Source organism: Limanda limanda, chromosome 14 (assembly GCF_963576545.1).
Source record: "Limanda limanda chromosome 14, fLimLim1.1, whole genome shotgun sequence".
In the NCBI taxonomy this organism is placed as follows: Eukaryota; Metazoa; Chordata; class Actinopteri; order Pleuronectiformes; family Pleuronectidae; genus Limanda; species Limanda limanda.
Window position 1 is genome coordinate 5,245,349 of NC_083649.1, and position 25,920 is coordinate 5,271,268.

Sequence of the window (25,920 nt, forward strand, 5' to 3'; positions counted from 1 at the left end):
TATAATATTCAAAATGAAATGCCTTTAAGTCTACGATAAATGTCATTATGCAACTGTGAATCCAAAGGTAATTGCTTTGCATGATATAGATATAAGATCAAGGTTTAAAACTAGCTTTATATGATTAAAACATGATGTAAATGTCTAAAAACATTAAGTATGTACAGCCCTGTGTGAAGTGCATACAAATCTCCGGAGCCCTGGGGAAACTCAACACTTACTGAACTTCATCTTCTAATATCCTCAATTCATACGTGTTTATATATGTGGATAAATTGCTCAGAAATGTCAAACCTCTGTCTTGTTTTTTTTGCCCTGGTGAGCCCCCCCTGCCCACCTTATTGCTCTGACCTTGACCCTGAGTTTGTCCCACGGCTTTGACCAAGTCTCCAGCGCCTATAGGAGAAAAGTAATCTTCAACACGTAGCAACGGTCAAAGACTGTCAGCGTTTTTCTGTGACAGCTGTGACGTTTCCAAACAAAGACTGTGGATCCAGAAAATAAACTCTCAGCAGCAAGAAGCCAAATTGACCCTCAAGTAAAAATCCTCACATGCTCAGTTTATACTCAGTCTTCAGAACTTAATTCAGGTGAAGGTTAGTCCAAATCTCATCCTGTCGACTTATTATTTGGTGCCTGGTTTATATTTTTCTGAAAGTGATTCTTTTGAGGTCTTTTCAGTATCCAGCATGGGGCATATTTCTTAATGGTTTCAAATGAAAATGAAGAATGCTTCCCCTCAGCTAAGACCTCTCGTCGGTGACACCATTCTCCAAACACAGGATGATATTTCCTCCTAACCCTTGAAAAATGCAGAGAGTCCACGAGCGCAGCATCAATTCATGGGGATACAGTTTGCATGCTGAACAACAGTGGCTCTATTGAAGGGGGTGGATACTGAAAACAAAAGAATCAGGACCATAAATCTGGGCTGGATGCTCCGGTGAGGAATGTGGGGCTGTTGCCGTGAGGGCATGCAGTGTGGGAAACTACAAACACAATAAACAGGGCTGAAACCTTAACATTACATCACATTAATGGGTATTAACAACTGTAGCTGTTGTTATTTCTCTAGTGTGGATGAGGCGACTTGTTCTCTTCATACCTTTTCCTGCCAATACTGCCTGAGTTCACTCCCACCGCTATTCCTAATCCTTCTTCTTTGATTAGTGAATGGATGAGATGGGAAACTATCGGACACATTACAGAAAAACCATAAAAATAAATACAACCTGTCGTAACAGCCGCTCACACACACACACTCATGCACACACACTGTAACAGACCTTTCAAATCAGCAGAGGCTGTAAACACAGTAGGAGTAAGAGATAAGATGTCTGTCCATGGAAGCTCCTCTTCAGTTTTTGGTGCTTTTAACTCCATGTTCTACTCTCAGTGAAGCAAACATGACCATTCTTCCGTGTTGAGGATGTAGACGGACGCAGGGTTGCACTTCAACAAGATCCAGGCTAGAGCCAAATCCAAAAAAAAAACAAAAAAAACACCCCAGTCGGCAAACTTCAGTAGTTAGAGTTCGATCGGTGGAGAGGTCCATGTAGGCAGCAGATTTGTAACAGAGGAATTAAAAGTGTGCGGAAAATGCCCAGGATTTGTGGGACAACAGCAGGCAGTCCTGGTGTACTACAGTACAATGGTGGGGTTCGAAAAATGTTAAGTCAAACTAGTGCCTCTGTAGAAGTAGTTGCGTTAGTAGCTGAGTGAGCAGCTTGAGCGAGCAATCGTGAACCGGATATCAATTGTCCTTAGAATTGTCAGTGACTGTGACCGCAGGAGACGGATCGGGACATCGGCTGCGCTTGTACAGGCGGTAGCCTTTCCGGCAGAGCAGCACGAACCAGTAGACCTGTGGCGCCAGGATGCAGAAGTTGCCCACGTTGGTGGACAGCGGCAGGTGGAAGGGCACGCTGTAGAGCGGGACTCCATAGTGGCGGCCGTACATCCAGTACATGTAGGGGAAGAGAGCGATGCGGCACATGAAGAAGGTGAACAGTACCATGCCGCCATTGGCCTTGTGCAGCCAGCAGTTCTGGAGGGCAAGCTGGTGGAGGAGGAGAAGGGAGAGAGGATGGGGATGAAATGTTTAAAGTTGTGCCAGAAGACAAAAGACATTTTCCAAGTTTGAACCCTGTTTCCAAGTTTCAATCGTTGAAGTATCTCCTGATTTCCCTTTCGTGTAAATATCATTCTCATTATCAGTTTATATTATTGTTAATGAGCTAAACCTGATCCAAAGTACAGCCCGATGATATCATGTAATGGTTTTATATCTCTGATAGAAGTGAGAAAGCCTCATCTCAGGGTTGGAGTGAACAATGTGAGGATCCTGGTGCACACAACAGAAATCCATTAAGATCTACTCTGCTGTTGAGAGCAGTAAAAAGTGTCTGGCAGAGTTTCTGTTGATCGAATCCAAAAGGAGGGCAGCGGTTTTTTTTAAAAAAGACAGAAAAGAACGGTGCAGCTTTGCTTTGCTCTTTTTCTTTGCTGACACCAGATGTCAGTAAAGACCTGAAAGCTCACGCTCCACTGATTTCACTGGAGTTCACACTAACACTCTTCTATTCTTAGATTGCTCTGTTTTCTAAGACACACTGCCTTTGACTATATGTGCTGGTCTGACTATAAGATGCCAGGACCACTGTATGTGTGGAAGACAGGGAGAGTAAACTTGGCCTTTTAGCTGAATGCTAACGACTTGCATTTATATTGTTATTATCTGGGATGAGCCGTGCACCTTAACAGTCGATGCTACAGTGACAAGTTGCATCCCAAATTTAATAGAGATGTGTTTTTGTAGATGCAAGGCACAGCCGAGCAGAAACTGTAAAACAAAATGGATGAATAGAGAGTTGTAACACTGCTGGATGGCTTAAAGGTCCAGTGTGTAAAATGTAGGTGAAAGGGATCTATAGGCAGAAACTGAATATAAAATAATCAGAGTAATTTGTTCACTAAACATCTAAATTGTACGAATTGTTATTTAGCGTAGAATAAGCTCTTTATATTTACATCTTGACCGGGTCCTCTCTACGGAGGCCGCCATGTTTTTTACAGTAGCCCAGACCGGACAAACTAAACACCTTTTGAGTTTCTATGACAACTGAAGTCTTAATTTTAATAGGACGTCAATGTAATACTCTTTACCCAAGTGTAATTAACTGGTGCATAGAGGTAAGTGTTGGGAGTTAGTGGAGCCGATGACCTAGCTGGAATTTATAATTTTTTTTGGTGTGTAATTAAGGGCCTGAAAATGATTTGAGGTAAAACGCTGCTTCTGTTTGTAGTAACCTAGTAAGCAAGACATCCTAAAGCGGTGACAAGCTTAAGGATGAGGATGCCCACAGTTTCAGTTCATGGTGACAGTCTCACCCGGCCCACTCTGCGTGGTCATGGTTGCTGAGCTATTCTAGTAAATGATTGTCCAACTTTGTGCCAACTGACCTGTCTGACAAAGTGATGGTGGCCCTTTAACTCTTCATATTATCAAAACAGAGCTTTTAAAGATATTAAATGAATGAGGCAAAGACATGACACTGGTGTGGCTGCCTGGTGTGAGTCTGGTGAATGCACATGTGTATATTAGGTTGTGTCTCACCTGAATGAGTATCTTCCCCAGGGAGACAAAGGGAGTGCTGAGCTCTGTTAGAAACAGGCAGCCAATGAAGAAATCCCCCTGGTCCTGCCTGAAGAACTGAGAAACAGACAAACAGAGAGCAACAGTGTGAGCAAACAAACACGAGCATGGAGACAAACACAGCTGACGTTCAAGGACGAGTCCGACACCTGTCACAGCAGAGGAGGCGACAACAGACATGGAGAAATATCAGGCTTTAAAAAGGTTGGTTCTGGTGAAGCCACAATCTCAATCTTCGAATTTGAGCAAAAACTAAAATGTAGTATCTGACATATTCTAATTTGTCCCACCAGTTTCATTAGGAACCAAACATTTTTATCCTTTTCATAACAACATAACAGATCTGTACGTTTTTTGTTTCCTTGCAGCAACATCGGCCTTGGGCTCGCCTGGTCTCTCTCTCTCTCTCTCTCTCTCTCTCTCTCTCTCTCTCTCTTGCACACTCATCTATAATGTTTTTACAGTCCACACAGTCGGCCAGGCCTCAGTTTAACCAGCAGCTGTGTACGAACTTGCAAGTGGCTTTCAATGCAGCTCTCTCACACGAGAACTTCCCTTTCAGTTTATAGTCTGTGTTCCCGTCACTCGGGCTCAGTTGCACGAGAGAGCGAACCACGTGAGGTCGGTTTGCCAATAAATTCAGCCAATTTAAGTCTTTACCAGACAGATTTGTATCAATATTTATGTTTATAATAGATTTCATTTCATTTTATTTGTCATTGTATATCAAGTCTCAATTACATTTATATCAGAAAGGTTAAATGATTTTTCTAACGTGTGTACATCGGCCGATATATAAGAGCATTAGGAATATTTTACTAATATCAGTATCAACATTGGTACCCACGAATCCATATAACTTAATTTTGTCCTCAAAGCCGGAGCAAGAAAATCTGCATTAGGGAAAACCATTGGTGGAGTCTATTCTGATGACATTCAAGCATTAGGATCAATGAAAGAACAATAACAATCCTCAAGGCTTTGTTTGAACTAAAAATTTGCTATAGACTCTTTGTGTGCATTTCTAAACAAGAGTCAACAGAGGTGTGGTGATCTCTATGGAAAAACACAAGTACAAATATGAACTGTACACATCCGCTAGCCGCTGACGCACTGATCATGTTTCAATCCCGAACCGAGGATGCTTTACTCGACCACAGCTTCAGGATGGAATAAAAGCCCGATAGAGGTGGGCTGATGGGGCGGAGGAGGGAGCCATGTCTTCTACATTAGTAATGAACTGAAGCTTTCAAATATTGACCAGTGGCGCAGTGCCGTGTGGTTAGAGAGGCCGTCCTAGAATAGGTGAAGATCCATCTGGATGGATAGAGACACTCCAGACAAAAGGAGGAGCACTGTCCGGTAGTCTAGCTTACTGTGTGCTGACCATGAATAAAGCATGAGTGGCTCCAGACGTGGCCTTGCCATCTGCCCATGTAAGAATGACTAAGACCACAGTGGGGAACACTACACCATCCCCCCCCACAGCTTACCATCTACCTGGCTGCCTGACCCTACCCCCCACCTCCAGTGGTGTATAAAGTACTTGAAAGCCATACTTGAGTAAAAGTACAGATATCTTACCTGAAAGTGACTTCAGTAAAAGTAAAAGTCACCCGTCAGAAAATGACTTGAGTAAAAGTCTTAATGTAGCTCATATTAAAAGTTCTTAATTATCAAAAGTATCTGGTGTTGAAATGTACTTAAGTATCAAAAGTAAAAGTACAAGTACCAAAATTAAAAATGCAAAGTGCTTTTTATAGTAGTCCTATACAGACACAAAACAATCAAAAATGTTTCTCCTCAAGATTTATCTCAACTGACTGAAAAATAATAACAACAATATGAATTTAATGTATGTAATGTATAATTTTACAAATTTTGAACCCTAGATGAGAGAGAGAGAGAGAGAGAGAGAGAGAGAGAGAGAGAGAGAGAGAGAGAGAGAGAGAGAGAGAGAGAGAGGTGCGCCCGGCTCCACTGCTCAAGTAACGAGCCAGTTTGAGAATGTAAGAAGTAGAAAGTACACATATTTTTGTTCAAATGTAACAAGTAAAAGTAAAAAGTCGTAAGGAAAATAAATGCTCAAGTAAAGTACAGATATGTGAAAAATCTACTTAAGTACAGTAACAAAGTATTTCTACTTCGTAACTTCCCACCACTGCCCACCTCCCACTGGCGTGTGGGTTATACACCTGTATCTGACTTTATCTCTGTTGGTGTTTCAGCTGCTGTACAAAACACAAGTTAAGGTTTACCCGACCCATATTACCCCCATGATTATAATAATGCATCATCGCCATGCACTGCTAACCATCGCTGGCCTTTGCACTTTCCAACCGAAATCCTTTAAATCACCACTCTTCCTGCAGCCTCTGAGAACAATGGGTGTATTTGAAGTTTTCTTTTATCCCTCCAATGATTTCTACAACAACAACTGGTTGTAAATGTGCAAATTAAAAGAATTTACAACCAGAGAATCACCGTTAGCCAGGAGCTAGAATGTTAACATGAACATAAACTACATATTGTGCAGTTAAAGCTCAGCAATATTGACAAGTTGTTGATGCAACACCATTAAAACCTGTGTAGTGAAGTAACATATACAGAGCAGATGGTGACAGCTAACTACCTGTAATTACAATAGTCCAGACCCGCATCTCGCAAACCAGCTATAACCCGACACCCCCCCTCAGCTACCTCAGGTGTATCTTAAGTATTCCCAGTTCAGATGTGATATGTAATCCCTCAGGTGTTCTTGATCCACCTCGAGTTTTCCTCCTGGCCAATATTTCCCCGAAATAATTACCGTTAACAATACCTGGAGCCTGAAGGTGGAACATCTAAATGGAATTTTTAAATATCAATAAATGTTGTTAGAATTTAAAACTGTAATTTTCCTACCACATCTCGCCCAAATACAAACTGTGTAGTAAGATTATTGAACTTATTAAAACAGGCGCTGGCTACCAGAAGGTATCCTGATCCGATACCCGACCCATTATCAGCTGGTTCAGGATCAGTGGTTGAGGTCTGATATGACTACAGTAGAGTCCAACATCCTCGTGAAGGACACAATGTCCAGATGTTGTAACTAAGGACTCATGATAAGACGTTTCCTTTCCCATCTATCTCTCGGTATCTGATTGAAGTGCTCTCTCTTCTTCCAAATACAGAACGTGATGTGCCCAACATGACCAGATGATTGTAACGTGTAGTACACACAGTGAGATGTACAATGACATTGACAAATAACAGATATGTGGATACTCAGTATAGAGGCCAGTATCAACTGACAGATACAATCTGTGTATCTCTACTTGTGACCACATTCCGGGATTTGGTTAAGAGCTGAACTATTTATTTCTGCTCAGGAGGTTATGGATCCACTTATCTGTTTGTGTGTCAGCAGGAACACATTAAAACATGGCCTTGGTGGACGGATGCAATCTCTGAGCTTTTATTAGATTCACTTTCAGAATCATTTGCCAGTTTAGCAACCAACATTCTTTCTTCCAACTATCATAGAAGAAAAATACGGGTGAATGTTAAATTATCCCAAAATGCCAGGTCAGTTACTGGGCATAAACAATACCTGGAGCCTGAAACTGGAACATCTAAATGGAATTTTTAAAAGAAGAATAAATGATATTATTTTAAACTGTGCTTTTCCTACCACGTCTTCCAAATACAAAGTGTGTACTAAGTTTTCTGTTAAGAGTATTGAACTTATTAAAAATCATCTACACCTAAGGGTTTGGTATTTTCCTCCTAATGCACATCACTGTTGTGTAACCGCTTCCTGGGTAAATCTAGCAGCCCATGTATTACACAGACAAACCGGTGTGGCAGAAAGCTGATGAGTGAGGGAACAAGAGGAGAATCAGAGGGAGGGGTGGTGAGTATACAGAAAAGAGAGGATGGCTGCAGCTGAAGCTGAATAATGTAGAGTAATGGGATCTCATATTGCCGCTGACTGTTACCTCAAAACAAAGGGCCGGGTTTCACCTGCACCTGGCTCGCTAACCTGGGATAGGAGTCGGAAAGGAGAGTTGTCCTGTTGACCTGCTGCTGTAAACTAAACAGGTCGAAGGCAGCCTGGAGCAGAAACTCTTGAATGACCCGATTCTATAGGTTTTCTAAGAAACCCGAACCGATTGCAGGAATAGAACATAGACTTTCTCACATGAATTCACAGGAATTAACTTTGCTGCTATAAATGAGCAATGGTGACCTGAGGGTTAACAGTTCAGTGGGCTTCCAGTGTGCTGGTCATGTCTGCACTCAAAGGTCGTCGTGCCCCACAGCACCGCTCTTCTTTTGTGGCCTGCTTCCTCCCTCTCCTGTAACAACTACCTGCATATTCATCCATTTAAATCCTTTTTTTAACCTCTTCCTGTCCACTCTCAAAGCATTTAGTCCCTTTACAACACAGGGACGTAAAAGACAACCATAAATAGTCTTTTGTTGGTATTTCTTCAAAGAAAGTGATCAATAGCTAAGTGTGCTCTTTCTTTTCCTGTTGTTTATTCATTTGAGGCCTGAACACTTGAGCGTGAATGTAAATACGTCCTCCCGTGACCACACAGTAAATAAGTGAATAAGTGGATTTTATTGCTTAAAACTGATGACTATTCGGTAACAGTTTGACCAAAGTTCAAATTTCAGGTACAATTAATCAGATAAATGTGTAAAAGCTAATCAATGATCCAACCAATCACCCAACTCTGATAAGAGAAAATAGATAAAAGCTAGGGAACGCTTGAAAAGGTCACCCTGTCCCTTAAACCCCTGTGAGAGGGGTTTTAACCTGAACACTTCTCCCACTATCCAAAAATAGAGCACTACTATCCTTTATATGAAAAAACTGCCATCGTGCGCAGATTACGTTATTTGGAGCCAGGTGTATGAAACTGTGGTAGCAAGGTCCATCGATACATGTACTCGAGTATTTAGATTTTTTAGTTTGGTAGATATTCCATCTGCACAAAAGGAGGTGGGGTTTAGAACCTATACTGCAGCCAGCTCTCAGGGGACAATTCAAACGACTTGGTTTCACTTTTAGGGAACCGTCATGTCATTAATATTTATACTCAGTCTATAATTTCAGACATTAGTCTACGATCAGACAGACGAGCACAGCCATCTTTAACCAGTAAACTACTACTTTATTTCCATTACAGTAACGCTGATGATCTAGTGGACTGAGCCTAATCTGAAGATTTCTTTTTGAGAGACATTTGTTTCTACATGAACCTAAAACCCATAATTAGTAGAATCTATGAGCTACAGTCAGCAAACTGTGTGTCCTCTATGTTGTTGAGATTATCTGGTTGTATCCATAATGCTGTGGTGAACTGACGGTGGATTAACATGCTAATGCATCTCTTATGTATATTTGACTTTAATGCAAACCACTTTGCAAAGCAGTAAACCCTTTCAAACCACATGCACTGCATTCCCCTACACGACAGACAGCCGCTGGAGCTCTAAACTAATTTCAATACAGGTTGAAACCTGAGTTGCAGAGACTCGAGAATTACTTGACAGTGAGGACCAGGTCTATTTTTTGTTTCCACTTAAACCATTAGGAGGTACTCATTAGAAGATAATGCAGTTTAAAGCAAGGATTGATTTGAAAAAACAATGGACTACATTATACTGTAGCACAAACTAATAATGCATTACTGGCAGTGGACAGAATCAAGAGAGCACATGACGTATTGTTTATGACAAGTGACTTTTAACTCTCCTGTTTAATTTGTGTACTGTACTGAACTAAACAAATGGCTGCTGCTTGGAATAGAAGAAAAATATACTCAGAAACGTTAAAAGTCACTGCAGTATTCTTTGAAAATGGTAATATACAAACACACACCCACACACACATATGTGTGTGTGTGTGTGTGTGTGTGTGTGTGTGTGTGTGTGTGTGTGTGTGTGTGTGTGTGTGTGTGTTCCTAAATAGAACAGGGCTGATTTTATCAATTGATTCATGATTTGTAATGGCCATTTTAATTTGTCAAACCACAAGCTAACATATTAAAAATCACTTGCTTGGTCTAAAAAACTAAAGATGTTTAGTTTATAACTAAAAATAATAATAAAAACAGAAAGATTCGCAGAAATTTAGTTTAGATTAGTTTCTGTTGATCTGGAAAAAGATTATTCTTATATTTCAGCCCTCAAATTCGATAAACAGGTAAAACGGGTCATTTAATATCACCACCTCAATGACTCCTAGTCACAAAAATAAAGAATTGGAATCACACACTGATCAACACCGTGACAGTTGTAGTTCTGCCCCAGTGAAGATTGTGATCTGTGATGCTAATGCTTTTCGCTCCTGTACTGGATGAGGTTTGACATCTGCCAGCAGCTAATTTAGTAAACTAGAGATCCATCACCACCAGAACATCCTGAACTCATTCAGTTTCCATGTCACTCACCAGTGTGACGGGCAGCAGGATGGTGAGCAGCGCGATGTGATGCAGCACCAGCAGGAACTCCCTGCGGACGAAGGAGTTCACCGTCTTCAGCGAGTGCTGCTTGTAGTCCTCGTGACCTTTGACTCGGAAACGGTGGTAGTGACTGAGGTACATGGCGAAGAGGTCGTACGTCATGTAGGGCACGCCGTACCAGATGACGAAGGATGTGGCCAGCCAGTGCCTGATAGGAAAAGAAATATATACATGAAAATATTCAACATCTGCATATTTGGGGATATTAAACAAGATAAGGATATATGGGTAAAGCAAGATTTTATTAGAATCAAAGCTATGGTCACCATTGGTTTTCAAGCTAAAATATATGAAAAGGAAGAAGCCTGTAAGTTTAGCCTGAATTGATATTTATTAATATTATTATTATTTGCTTTTGGGTCATGAACATCCGTGTGATGTGCTCGGGATGTCACAACGCCCCGAATTTGCCATTTCCTGCCTTCACACTGATCTCATGGCCTCACTGGAATCCAATTGACTGAGGCCGGCCATTGCGACAGAGAACTTTAATCCCCGAACACACAAACCCTAATTTAACTTATGCCTTCGCCTTCCCACTCTCTCACGTGCTTGCACGCAGAAGGCAGGCTTATGTACGTACAGTATAATAAACAGCTTGGATGGCTGCAGCTCACTAATGAGCACCGATTATGGTGATGGTTAATTATGTGGACAGAACGGAGCAAAGCTGCAGGGCAGAGCTGAGCTACTGACCTCCGACCCCTCGCTGGATCTTGAGGTCAGCGGATGGATTAAGAGCAGCAAGGCACAACAAACAGCTCGGGGAGGAATGAAGGCAACATGACTCAATGCGTTAGCGAATATACTTGCTCTGTTACAGGCAATAGAAAATTCGTATGGGCTATTTTTGGAAGCACACAATAAAGAAACACTGCTCCAAATCATACCTATACACATCCTTTGTTAAAGGATGAGCTTGAGGTAAATAAGAATTTTGAGGAGCCCTTGAGCAAGATAGATAATACTCCCTGTTCATTTTATTCTGTAGGATACAGCATATATGTAGTTTTGTTGGTATTGTCCTATCACGTTGTATTAGAGCATTAGTGTGGCAATGCTTATTCTGTGTGTACTGTTGTTCCACGGCTTTAGGAATACCTCCCTCTTATTACTTTAGCTTTGTGGCTTAGGAGCAAGTGGCATTGGTTTGTAAACTTGCCTCGAGTTTGGCTTTAGCACCATCGTGTTGTTTTTTTGTAATCAGAAGTGACCATATTTGGAGGAGCAGGGTGTGAACCTGAGGTTGAGGACACTGCACCCCCCAAATACAGGTTGGAAAATCAAGCATTCATAACTACAGAAAGCCCGATGGGTCAAATTTGAAGCACGGAGTTGGTCTGTAAACAGTGACGTTGTTTAGAATGTTTCTACTCATTTATCTTGTCCCATCCGAGTCTGTTGTTACCTTGATAGTCAACCTGAATGTTCCTTTAAAGGGGTTTCACCCCTGGGATGGAGCCTCTCCTCTCAGCTGTATATAAACACCCCTCCATTGTTTTTGCAGGATTTGCGGGTTTTTCCGTTGCAACACCTTTGAAAATGCACTGCGGCTGAAGCAGAGCTAAACGAATTGACAGATTGTGATGCATTAAGAGTATTCACGGTCTGACTCTGGAGCATGTGTCTGATAAGCTCCGTGCCGTTTGCACGTCAGAGGACAGCAGAACTGAGCAGCATTGTGGGGGATTTAAGTCCTGTGGGTGAAGGGGAGCGGTTGGTGGAGATTAACGGCCTGAAACTGGGGCTGCCCGGGTCTGGCCGCTGACTCAGTGGGATTAATAGGCTAGCATTAGCTTAGCGGAGTGCACTTTCTGCACAGGGAGGCTAACGCTATGCTAACCCTATCAGGCTGCCAGGTGGCTGATAGGGAGGCAGGCAGGGCTTGGATGGAGGCAGCTGAATAAGGTAAGTGGGAAGACAGTCCTTGCAAAGATTTGGAGAGAAGAAATACTTTGTGGGAATTAAGGAAGTTCCTCTTTTTTAAAAAACCAGACTATGACACATGACACGACAGGAACCACTGTGCAGAACGTTCTGAATTGACAACACTGCAGTTTTATGGAGTTAACATCTTTGACGTGAAGCAGTTTTTTCATATTCTCAAACTGGCCATTTCTATAGCATTGCCTTCATTCGCTTACTTGGGTGAAAGTGCTGCAGTAGGGTGGTACAAGTGTTTATGCTTCTTCCAGGATATTTAGCCCTGGACCATCATCGTATAGACATACAAATAACCCTTGTTTCATCCCTTAAGTTCTATATCTACAGACAAAATGTCCACAAATCCTGCTGCGATTACTCAAGCAAATCGGTGCAAGTCTTAAGATCGGTTTAGTTCCAATTCACACAAGGAAGTGCAGTATTATCACATACAGCAGTACATTTATGTTGCGTGCGGGGGTGGAAACATGTGACCCTCAGCATCTCTAAGTGGTTCTCTAAGAGGACAAAAGCCCCAGTAAATAACTTGCTAAACATGTGAGAAGATGCAGAACAATGCTAACAGTGCGTTCACACGCTTATAGCTGAGGATTAACACATCATCATAATGTATAAATGAAGTGTAAGGGAATAGGAAACCAGGGGATTCAGAGAAGTAAAGGTTAACAGCACGAGTGGAAAGTTTCATGAAGGGAACAGATGACATGGAGTCTAACCTGTCGTTAATGACGTTGTCCCTGCATGATGCCACAATGATGACTCCTGCAGTTGTTGCCATGATGGCATGGATGGAGGACACCACTCTGAGAAAGAGACAGACACATAAAAAGACATTGGTTAATCACATTGTGGGTGGCTACGTTATGACACAAAATAAAAAGACATTAGGACGAAGGCCTGTTGGCATTTGTGTCCCGAGCGGGAAACTGGTTGAGGTAATTATACCACAGCACCAGGCCTGCCCGGTATCAAGCATTCAAGCAACGCATTTAATTGAGCATTGATAATACTGTTATTTATTAAGTATGATTCTGACCCTTTGATGAAACAGCCCAATCAAATCCAGATCTAGACTTTCAACATTTTAAAACTGGTTGACATTTGATTGGTTGTATCTTAGCTATGGGAAACAACTATTAAACCGACTCACTAACAAATATCGGAAAGGAATTGAAAGGTCACATTGGGCGAACCCAAGAAGTGACATCTGATTTGTAGGCTTGTTGACTAGCAGCTCAATCAACATTTTGTTTTGCAAGGTGTCCCCTCAGGGGAACTACAACTTCAGTGAACAGTCATCGGGATTAGCAGTGCTCAGCTATCATCTATAAACAGAACTGTGACATAGGAGAACTTGGTGTATCTCTATTTGAACTCTGTGAGGTGGCGTAGGGCATTGCATTCATAACATTCATATCTATCTTAAGACTATGCTCACAAGGTATGAACTTCTGCTCGGGCATCTGGTTGATTGTAAGTTTACATGATGAAGAAAACCGGATGTTGTGTCCAGTGGCCAGAGGGAAACTTGATTTATGTTGTGTCCTTAGAGGAATGATGATTTTTCTTCCTAATGGTGCAACAGAGGTTTTTTTGTCCATTATAAACCAGACATTGAATTATGATACCAATTTGTTCAAACTATGAATGGCTGGTTTTGCACAGACAAGCTCTCCAGCCGGGCTGTTCTCCAGCTTTGCAGCACTGACAGTAAGCTGCTTTGAAATCAAAAAAACATGTAATTTATTCCCCCAGCACTTGCTGCAGCCATAATAGACAGTCACCCCTTTAACACACCACAGTGTTGTGGTAAGATTTATAACTAAATGTCTCAGCGTTCTGGAATTACATCACCACCCACGACAAAATGAGTGGAGGGAGACACAGTTCTTCCCTTGAGGCTGCATTCTGCTGGGACAGTGAATCAGTCTTTTGTCTTCATGGATGTGAGGTTTGTGTGTTCTAGAAAGAAGTCTAACTTCCAATTTCCACATTTTGTTATGATTTACAGCCCTAGCATAGGATTAATACTGTACTAGTACAGTACAGCACACATTTGGGACAAGGAAGCGAAAATTAAAGTTGGAAATCATGCTTTGTGATATTGGACTCCATGAAGTTTGGGTAAGACGTTCATGGTCCTAGGCAACATGGTTGTGCTCCTCAGAAATAAAGTTCTGGGTTCGAACCTGCCAGCTGACCTGAACTTTCCTGTCTTAAACTTTGCGTGGGGTTTCTCTGGGTACTCAAGCATCCCCAGCTCCACCCTAGGTGTAAATTATAGCCTGGATGGTTGTATCCATACGCCAGACCCTGTCCACGGGGTCATGCTCCAGCTCCTCCACGAAGGATAAAGGATATGGATGGACTCATGGGTCCAATGAGTTCCTCTGCGCAGCCACCCTTAGGTAAGGCTATACCCTGACCAACACAATCTCAAAAATTGAGTGTATTTCTGTGAACTGACCTCAGAGATTCAAACCTAATGTTTTCTGTGAGACCCTTTCTTCCAAGGCCACCAAATTCAAACCAAAAACAATTGTGAGATTAGCAAAATATATATGGCAATCCACAAACTACCCTTTAGTTGCGCAACCTCCAACTGTGATATCTTGTAATGCAACAGATTTAAAGTAAATTCAGCCCCTTCATGCTTCAAAAGAAATGATTTAACTCATCAAATTTGATATGTCTTGTTCTATTTCTATACAGATCTGAAAACTGCACAATGTCAGTCCAATATTTCTCACTGTGGGGTTGCAGTGGAAGCCAGAGGTCGTGATTTTCACAATTTTAGCTCAACTCATGGATAATTACACCAGATCTAAAAACGCAGTCGACCCACAAAGCAGGAGAGGACAGGAACTGGCAGCCGCAGCATGACACGCCATCAATTAACAGGCAGCCTAAGCCAAAAAGGGGCAGAATGTTTCCAGCAATTAACAAAACAATCTGTTCCTGCCACAAAATATGACATTTTCCCTGTGACAGGATGACGCATCGTGTGATTTCTTGAAAAGAGCCGAGCCAATGCTGCAGCAGAGCTCGTGTCATTGGCTCCGAGGAGTGTACTAGCGGGCGTGAACCTGCTGTCACCTCACACCAGTATCCAATAGGAATGTGGCCGTGACACCAACATTGGCAAGGCAACGCCGGCCGCATGACTAGCAACTAGCGACTGAGCCGGAAAATGCTAACTGGCCTCTCTCTCTCTCTCTCTCTCAGCCCTTCCCCTAAAACCTCCTTCCCGTGCCCCACACACATTGCACCCCCCACGGCTCGCTGCGTGCTGGAGCTGTACGGTCGCATTCTCTGTCACAAGACCCAGATTTTACACAACCCATTCATTGTGTGTCTGTCAGTAAACCCCCCCGCTCTCTCTGCTGATGAAAGGTTCAGGTTGACGGGTTAGAGGAGCGAGCGGAGGGGGGGGAAAAAGGAAAGAATGCTTTGCAGCCTTGTTTTGGCAATGTTGTCTTTTTTCTTTCCTGCTGCGTCAGGCCAGCGAGCGACCTCGGGTTTCCGACTGTTACGTTCACCACGGAGCGCTCGCTCTGTCACACGGCGTCTGACACTCGGGAGGAGTTGTGCTTTTTTTTTTTTTCTCCTCCCTGCTCCTCCAGTAAATGGGCTACGTAATGTGTAGTTCCACCGGCGCTGCAGCAGGGCGGAGAAAAAAAGAAAAGTGACAGCGGAGGTAAAAAATAAAAGGCAACTGGGGTAAAGTGCATTAAATGATAAGATAAAACTCATCACTGTCATAACTTATCAATCAGATGCACTGTTCCTTAACTGGTTTACCAATTAGACTAATCAACAAAATGTGCGCTACTTCTGTTGTATCAATTCACGCGAAAATTCCACCTTAAAGCAAATGGGACATGTATCTAAATTAATTTAATATATCTTAATATTAATATCTAATAAAACAAAACACTTTGGGAAGCATTGAGCTGCTGTTTCCATCTTTTTCTCCATTTCCTAACAGAAATCGACAAATAATGAAATTGACTAATAAATATTACATGGTCATCATGAGGCAAACAACCTTCAAAATATATAAATACATTTTCTTCTTTTCAATCTCCTTCATTGTCTCTATTATCTTTACATGTCTAGTTCCAGGACCCAAGGAATGTACTTGACATTTGCTGTCACATCTAGTGAAGCATCCGTCCTTCACACTGTTCTTATATAACTGACAGAACAACAATACAGCGTTATGTAACTTGCTTTCTATAGGATAAATAGTATAGGTGAGAGATGTGGATGGAAGTCTAGTTATTTCTAAGGCTTTAATGTTGGCCCTCTTGTATTGGACATATTATCAAGTAGATCTTTCACGCACGAGACAGGCAAAACTGATGACATGCATTAATGGTTATTTTACTGTGTTCTTGTATAATTATATTAGATCTATAACGTTAAGTATTTGGCAGCTGGTCATGTAAGCCTCATTGAATGAGTAAACTGTACATTACAGGCTGCAGATTCAGAAAATGCACTAAGAACTCCACTGCTGTGTGAAAAAAAGAAAAGGCAAACAGTGACTGTGGCCTTCAGCCTCTACAGCTGGTGATGTGGAGCATTACGACCCCTTGTCGAGTCAAGTAGGTCAAGGGTTCTTCTGATACTATATGATAATAGCGTTAGATTGGTGATGAACTGTCGTTATCAAGGATCATTGTGAAACACGCACTGTATGTTTCAGCACAAGTGCTAAACATCACATGTTAACGCAGTCATGTGACCCGTCCCTGACATTGTTAGTCGGCGCAATTATAACGGGGTAGAACAAATGAATCGTGTGTGTTTTAACAAACAGTGATCATGAGAGTACAACTTAGGATAAGGTATAAAACAATCAGGGCAACAATCCACCATTGTTTTTTATTTATTGAAACGATTTTAAAAAGAGAAAAGTCAAATCTTAAAAACATGAATATCTTTAGGTTTTCAACAGTTTTCCTTTAAGGCCCATGATAGAAAACTTCATTTATCTGTCATTTATCTGAGACGTCATGATTGACAGCTAAGATTGACTTGGAATCGGTCAAGCATGTGTGTTGGATTGACCTTTAACCTGCAGCTCCACGCCATAATCACTGCTACGCATTCTCAAGCAACTCGAAAGAAGCCAAAATGCAAGATGGCCGTACCAATATCAAACCAAGCTTCTTCACCTTTAGTAAACTTGAGGAAGTAGGTTATATTGTGGTTTTATTTGTTGATTTTGACCAAATAGTCAGTTTTTGACATAGTTAACAAGATGGTCTTTGTGCAAGGCAGTGGAAGACAGATGAATTATTTTATTACTGATAATTGTTAATTTAAAAATCGTCGTAACACAAACCTACTGAGGCTGCTTCCACAAAATGCAGAGACCACAGTAGATATCAGAGACTGGTTTAGTGTTGGGGAGCAAGCAGCATGACATCCCCCCCGAGGCAGAGACGCTTGTAAGAACAACATTCTCCATCTGATGAGCATTCGTAAATTAGTAGGAGCGTTATCCAGGGGTCGGCCTCTGTGTTTCCCAGTGCATAGCTAACTCAGCAGTCGGCTCTGACCAGAGCTCAGAGGCGGATTAGCGAGAGCGACAGCGTACAAATGAGCATTGAACTGAGCTGTGCACAAGTGAGCCGGCCACACTGACTCACAAAGACACACTATATTCATTTCTTCCACTTTGCAGCCCGATACCCTGGAGATACACAGCTACAAAGAGAAGACGCACGTGAATCGAGTGTTTGTTTGTATTTGATTTACACAGATTAACTGTTGTTTGTTTGACTCAAATCTGAAGTTGGTTCTTGTGCAACTGAAATGTCACTTGGGATGTGGAGCAGTGACGTGTCCCCCGGTGGATGCAAGGTGTCGCATTTGGTCTCGGGAGGATATGAACCATGAACCATGAACCATGAACCATGACAAGTAGAAGGGCAGTAGAGTATTCTCACACACGTTGTTCCGTGCAAAGAGCGGATGAATTTCACTCACACGGACGTTATGAAAACTGTTCTTCTTGTTCCATGTTTTCCACGACTCGCTGTGCTTTGTGCTTTGGTATTTTTCAGTCCATGTTATCATGAATGCATTCCTGTGTTATCACAGGGACACATACACGCAAATCATCCTTGTAAAAGGAAAAACACAGATAAATCAAAAGAAAACAAATATATAAATATCAAGTAGATGAAATAAAAAGACTGGTATTTGTTTATTTATACTTATACTGAGTTTGCTCACTGATCTATAACAAACTCTAAGTTTGTTCACCTCCGATTAATATGTCTCTACCTGTGTGGAGCAGTGACGAGTCCCCTGGTGGACGCATGGTTGTAATTTAAGTATTTGCAAATACTAGATCAACTTCATTCCCATGGAAACTAATAAAACTGTATTTCTTGTACCATGTTTACCAGGACTCACTATGCATTTATGCTAAGATATTTTTCAGGACACATTATTATGAATGCTGTCCTATATTATCACAGGGATAATTGCAAGTCATTCTTATAAAAAGGGGAAACACTGATAAATCAAAAGCACACAAATATCTTATACTTCCAAGTAGAGGAAATAGAAATACTGTTTTATTTTTATATATACTGAGGTTGTTCACTGATAATAAAGCAAAAGTTTGTTCGCCTCCAACTAAAATGTCTTGATCTATGTGGTGGAGACGAGTTCTCTGAGGGACGCAGGGTTTAGTTTTAGTCTTTCAGTAATTGCAGTATCAGCAAGGTACCACCAAATCAATTCCACTCACAAGAATACTGATAAACTGTATTTGCTGTAGTATTGTTCAATCACTGTTATCATGAGTGCATTCTCCCAGTATCACAGGGACACATATCTGCAAATCATCCTTGTGAAGGGGGAAAACAACACTGATCAATCAAAAGGACACAAATATATATAACACACATTTAAAGTAATAAAACATCAAGTAGGGGAAATAAAAACACTGGTTCGTTTTTTATTGTTATTTATAATAATAAACCCATCAAAGTTGGTTGATCTCTAATGTGTCTATGTATGTGGAGCAGTGACGAGTATCTGCTGGATGAAGGGTTCTAGTTTCTCAATTACATGCAAGGTTGCAGTATTTGCAACATACCAATGAGAGTACTTAATATGTTATTACTCACATCCACACGTATAATACTGTGTTTTTCACTGATAATAAACCCAAAGTTGGTTGATCTCTAACTGGAATGTGAATGTGGAGCAGTGACGAGTATCTGCTGGATGCAGGGTTCTAGTTTCTCTATTACATGCAAGGTTGCAATTGCAGTATTTGCAACGTACCTATGCGAGTACTAAATACATTATTACTCACATCTACACTAGTAATACTGTGTTTTTCACTGATAATAAACCCAAAGTTGGTTGATCTTAAACTTGAATGTGTATGTGGAGCAGTGACGAGTATCTGCTGGATGCAGGGTTCTAGTTTCTCAAATACATGCAAGGTTGCAGTATTTGCAATGAGAGTACTAAATACATTATTACTCACATTAATACTAATAACACTGTGTTTTTCACTGATAATAAAGCCAAAGTTGGTTAATCTCAAACTGGAATGTGTATGTGGAGCAGTGACGAGTATCTGCTGGATGCAGGGTTCTAGTTTCTCAAATACATGCAAGGTTGCAGTATTTGCAATGCGAGTACTAAATACATTATTACTTGCATCCACACTAATAATACTGTGTTTTTCACTGATAATAAAGCCAAAGTCTGTTGATCTTTTACTGGAATGTGTATGTGAATGTATACAGTGGAGTATCTGCTGGATGCAGGGTTCTAGTTTCTCAATTACATGCAAGGTTGCAGTATTTGCAATGAGAGTACTAAATACATTATTACTCGCATCCACACTAATAATACTGTATTTTTCACTGATAATAAAGCCAAAGTCTGTTGATCTCTTACTGGAATGTTTATGTGAATGTATACAGTGGAGTATCTGCTGGATGCAGGGTTCTAGTTTCTCAAATACATGCAAGGTTGCAGTATTTGCAATGCGAGTACTAAATACATTATTACTCACATCCACACTAGTAATACTGTGCCTGCGTTGGTATTAATCACCCCCAACCCCCCCTCCCTCCTTCCCGTCCCGTTATATCATGCCTGTATTCATACAGAATCTCAGGGACACATATTTGCAAATCATCCTTATAGAAATTTAAATAACGCGGATTGAATGGGAAAATCCCCGGGAATCGACCCTGGATCCGGGGTCGTACAAGGCCCGAAGAGGCGGATCGGAACCCGCGGCACTGCGGCTAAACGAGCACGGCAGCCGGTGCAAGCTAGCGGCACCGTTACTAGCTTAAAGCCCGCGATGCTATAACGGAGCTACCGCGGAGAGAGAGAGAGAAGACACCGGGGAATGGAGGCGGGCTAGGCGGGTTTACCTCTCGCTGACCAGCACCACGTCGGCCTCGCTCCAGCGGCGGAACACGCAGGGCAGCAGCCGCCTGAAGGCGAGGAACAGCCCGGGGAACACCACGGCGCCACACGCCAGAACCTGCAACATCCTGCCGGTGCTCGGAGCTCCCAACGCGGCCCCGGGGATCTGGACTGGCTCCCTGCGGCCGCTCCGCGACGTCCGGCGGGTCACACGCCGGGCTGGGGCATGCTCACAAGGCCGGGGCTCGGTGCGTCTTCACCGGGGAACAGAGGGACATCCACACCGGGCGGCACACACTCGTTCATGCACTCACGCACACACACACCGCACTGTCGAGCTTGCGGTGAGGGGACTCACGTAATATCCGGTGGTCACTGTCGCAGTAAAAGTCCTGACCCTGCGCCGGAACTAGTTGAGTTTTACAAGGGGGGTGGGGAGTAAAAGGGGTTCGATGCTCTTATTTTGAAGGTCAAACTTTACCGAGGTCATTTGGATCATGAACAAGTTGAAATAATTAGATTGTATTTTATTCTTAGTTAAAATGATGTGTTTGTCTTTGTTTCTAAATTAAAATATTTAGTTTTTCTGATTCTTAATTAACATATTTAGTTTGTCTTTGATTCTTAGTTAAAATGATTAGTTTGTCTTTGATTCTTAGTTAAAATGATTGGCTTGTTTTTGATTCTTAGTTAAAATTATAAGTTTGTCTTTCATTCTTAGTTAAAATTATTATTTTGTCTTTGATTATTAATTTAAATGATACATTTGTCTTTGATTCTTAGTTAAAATAATTCGTTTGTCTTTGATTCTTAGTTAAAATTATGAGTTTGTCTTGTAATTTTAATCTAAATATATTGTTTGTATTATATTCTAAATTTAAATCAATAGTTTTTGTCTTTTATTCTGAGTTTTATTTTATTTTATATGTTAATAATGAATCAATTGTAATAGTATGAATGATTGTTATAATAATACAAATAAGGATAGTGGCATTATGATACAAAATAATAATGATGATAATAAAAAAACAATAACAACGACAATAATGATATTATAATGATAACATATAATAACTTTATATTGAAACTTTCAGGGTACCAAAGGACACTTTTCAGATTAAGTAAAGCATATAAAGCAATAAATAAATAAAAATAAAACAAGCAAAGTGAAAATAATGCTACAATGATAGAAAGTACAGTCAATCAAGTACTAACATTTGAGGTACTTGTACTTCTAGTATCACCATTTTGATACACTTTTAGACAGAATTAAGTCTGAAACAACAGTACATGTGTTATAAGGGGCTGAATGGTGAAACATGAACACTGTTGAACCCACACTGTCTCAATGGGCCTATCTGTGGTTCGTCTTATCTAAACTGAGACTATCAGCCATCGGATCTGGCTATCAGCGGTCAAGTAAGCGTTCCTTTTAAACTCAATTGACCCGGCTGCACTGGTCTTGATGAGGAGTGTCTGATGGCCGCCTGGCTTCATGTGACAAGACGTCTAAGTTACACCAACACACAGCAAACTGCTCTCAACGCTATGGATTTTCTAAACATTAGTTTAGTATTTTAAGATGATACACTTGGGTTAACAGTGCAACAATTAGGTTATGGTATTTCGATGAATGGATGATGATGCGCACTGTAAGTTCATTGAAGACTGAAAGTATGTTTTATAGACTCACAATCAATTTCGATGGACCAGAAAAAGGTGCCAGACACATATTTCTGCCTTGAAGTTCTGTCTTATTACTTTACAAAGTCTATTTAACTCACATGTTCGAGAGCTTCTATTTGTTTTGTCCTCTTTTCCCCCCAACTTTCATAACTGATTAATCCTGTTATTATTTCCTTAGTTAATAATGGTTCTCTTTTGTCTTAAAAATGTCAGAACATTGTGGAAATGGCCATCACTTGTTTTGTCTCAACATAAATTGTATATGCAGGACATGACAGCTTATTTGGATCGCCTCCTGGTGGCTGTCTGCAGTACAGGTCAAAAAGGCCCCCCCACGTCGGTAGATGAGACATGGACCAAACTAAAAAGTCAAAGTCCACTTTAAATAAAATTAAAGTCATCTCTTCAATTCACTCTCACAAAATAAAATAAACCAACTGGAATGAACGAATATTTGGCATTTTTAATTGGTTATAAAAAATTGTTTATTATTATTGATTAATCCCATTTAATCGGTTTCAGGTCTAATTCTTATGGGTTCTCAGACTACAAGATGTCATATATTTGATGGTAAATCAATGCAATTTTCTCTTCAGGTCTTAAAATAATTCTTGTTACTGGAAGACTATTGTCGTTCTCTTATATGACGCAAGTACATTCCCTGAAGGAAACTTAAATAATGAAAAACCTTTCCAATATACTCTGTTTAAACTGTTCAGTGTTAATCACTGACTAAGTTAAATCAGTATTAAAGTCGAATTCGAATTGTCCATGACTCATAGATAACAGTAACTACTGTACTTTAAAAGCACAGGTGCATTTCAAAATTTCACCTCTCCGAGATAACCAGAGAATTCAGGTAGCGTATCAGTCGCTTCAGATAAGATGTAACTAAGATTTATATGACTGTTAAATGTGCCTTTTATTTCTATGTGAAAATGGTTTTATTACATTTACTAGCCTTTGTTAAGTTTCTATTTCCAGTGACATGCTCTCAAGACTATCATAAGTTTCGAAGGTGCCATACAGGAAACAGTGCCTCCTGAGCTACAGACTCCCGCTCGATTTTGCAAGGATGCTTCGGTGGAGTCTCTCCTCTAGACCAAAGTGCAGTACCATAAAAACAAGGAAATGGTACGCCACCAAAAAAACCCAAAGATGTCACAAGTATTATAAAGTAAAGATATCAGTTGTTGTAACTGAGTTGAGCAAATCCTGCCTTGTTGTAAAACCCCTTCACTAATGTCAGAGAAATGAAACTGTAGCCCTCTTACTGTTCATGTTCCTGTCGGGCGCTCTCAGGTGAAGTAGCACTAAGGTCAGAAATGTTGAATTCCTACAAGAAGGTGCTTTTAAGGGAACTCCACTGATTTGAAACACCAGCATCTAACGACAAGTCTTCACTGAGTACAACTGAACATCTGAATATATCGTTTAAACACGTTTTTGTGTCCATAGGAAGTTGTGTCTGATAAATTTGACCCACAAGACGAGGGAAGCAGCTCCAGCCTGCATCAGCTGCCACAAGAATAATGTTCCCAAATAACCAACTTAGTGTGGGACTTCATTTACTTTCTGGTTTTATCTACACAAACCAAAGTGAAAAATATCGACATTCGTCAATTTTCAGATGGTATTGTTATTTCTATTCATTTATTATTTCTCGTATAGCGGAGAATAGTGGAAGCTTGGAAGCTCTGTTCCAAGAGACAAACACATTTACACATGAATGTCAACGGTTTCTCTTTTGTATCGGCCGTCAGCAGAGACAACACGGTTTAGGCTGCAGGAAATCATTTTTTTCTGGCAGGTTGATCCCTGGGAAAAAACAGCTGAGACTCGTCCACAGTGTGAATAAAATGCTCCTGTGCTGAGGCCACCGTGTGTTTTCAGCTTCGGACTGATGGACAGCCCGCCAAGCAGAGCGAAGTGAGGACCATTCAGACAGCTACTTTATTTCTCAGTCTTTACTAGTATATCTTCTTACACTATATTATATATTATATTATAACTAATGGTCCTGACAAAAGGAAGAAGAGCAATTCACTCAGGAAGTCCTGTAACTCAAGATAGCTTAGATAGATAGATAGATAGATAGATAGATAGATAGATAGATAGATAGATAGATAGATAGATAGATAGATAGATAGATAGATAGATAGATAGATAGATAGATAGATAAATAGATAGATAGGTAGGTAGGTAGGTAGGTAGGTAGGTAGGTAGGTAGGTAGATAGATAGATAGATAGATAGGTAGGTAGGTAGGTAGGTAGGTAGGTAGGTAGGTAGGTAGGTAGGTAGGTAGGTAGATAGATAGATAGATAGATAGATAGATAGATAGATAGATAGATAGATAGATAGATAGATAGATAGATAGATAGATAGGTAGGTAGGTAGGTAGGTAGGTAGGTAGGTAGGTAGGTAGATAGATAGATAGATAGATAGATAGATAGATAGATAGATAGGTAGGTAGGTAGGTAGGTAGGTAGGTAGGTAGGTAGGTAGGTAGGTAGGTAGGTAGGTAGGTAGATAGATAGATAGATAGATAGATAGATAGATAGATAGATAGATAGATAGATAGATAGATAGATAGATAGATAGATAGATAGATAGATAGATAGATAGATAGATAGATAGATAGATAGATAGATAGATAGATAGATAGATAGATAGATAGATAGATAGATAGATAGATAGATAGATAGATAGATAGATAGATAGATAGATAGATAGACAGATAGACAGATAGATATATAGATAGATAGACAGATAGATTGATAGTAAATAGATAGATAGATAGATAGACAGACAGACAGACAGACAGACAGACAGACAGACAGACAGACAGACAGACAGACAGACAGACAGACAGACAGACAGACAGACAGACAGACAGACAGACAGACAGACAGACAGACAGACAGACAGACAGACAGACAGACAGACAGACAGACAGACAGACAGACAGACAGACAGACAGACAGACAGACAGACAGACAGACAGACAGACAGACAGACAGACAGACAGACAGACAGACAGACAGACAGACAGACAGACAGACAGACAGACAGACAGACAGACAGACAGACAGACAGACAGATAGATAGATAGATAGATAGATAGATAGATAGATACACCAACACAGTAACTTCCTTCGAGGAGAGCCTGGTTTGTCGAGGTTTGCAAAAACTACATTTCCACTAGGTATTGATATCCTGACAAAGACCTGTTTAAGTTTAAAAAGTGGAATGGTCTAATCCGTTTTATGCCAAAAAAAAAGGATGTTCATTACGCCGCTGCAGCCTTGACCTCTCACACTCTCAACTCGCTTTTTATTCAGAAAAAGTCCAAAGTCGGCCGAATGCAGCGAGCGTGCCATAAAAAAACAAATATGTCCCCATGGTTAGGATTAATAAACCTATCACATCACTATGTGCTTTGTCTTCCCTGTATCCCTGCGCAAACAGCCACCCACTGGTGGGAGGGCTGCAGATGATGGACTGGTGTGATAAAAAACGGTAATAAAAGCGAGTGTTTGGAGATATCCTCGTCTCTTGACAGAAGAATCACTGACAACCTCTCAGGTGAGTCGCACCTTTCCTCTTAGATCTGAACACGCAAAGTCTGGGACTGCACACAAAAGCTATTTTAATTTATCTGAGAATCCAAGTATCTTTGTGTTACTTTC

The 25,920-nt window shown here is 40.9% G+C and overlaps 1 protein-coding gene across 1 annotated transcript; it reads right to left on the bottom strand.

The window, feature by feature from the left end:
- Nucleotides 1–28: 28 nt before the first annotated feature.
- tlcd3a (TLC domain containing 3A) lies at nucleotides 29–20,846 on the bottom strand. The gene is made up of 5 exons (XM_061086440.1): nucleotides 20,550–20,846; nucleotides 12,837–12,923; nucleotides 10,105–10,324; nucleotides 3,617–3,712; nucleotides 29–2,059 (listed from the first exon to the last, which is right to left on the bottom strand). The coding sequence occupies exons 1-5, from the start codon at nucleotides 20,669–20,671 to the stop codon at nucleotides 1,754–1,756; spliced, it is 831 nt and encodes a 276-aa protein (XP_060942423.1). The 5' UTR covers nucleotides 20,672–20,846; the 3' UTR covers nucleotides 29–1,753.
- Between the last annotated feature and the right edge of the window lie 5,074 nt (nucleotides 20,847–25,920).

Excerpts from the sequence above, each read along its gene's own strand:
- tlcd3a (XM_061086440.1), bottom strand. The coding sequence starts at position 20,671 with ATGTTGCAGGTTCTGGCGTGTGGCGCCGTGGTGTTCCCCGGGCTGTTC. Across the intron at positions 3,713-10,104 it reads TCCTGCTGCCCGTCACACTG|TTCTTCAGGCAGGACCAGGG; the intron begins GTGAGTGACATG and ends TCTGTTTCTCAG. Across the intron at positions 2,060-3,616 it reads TGGGGAAGATACTCATTCAG|CTTGCCCTCCAGAACTGCTG; the intron begins GTGAGACACAAC and ends CTCCTCCACCAG.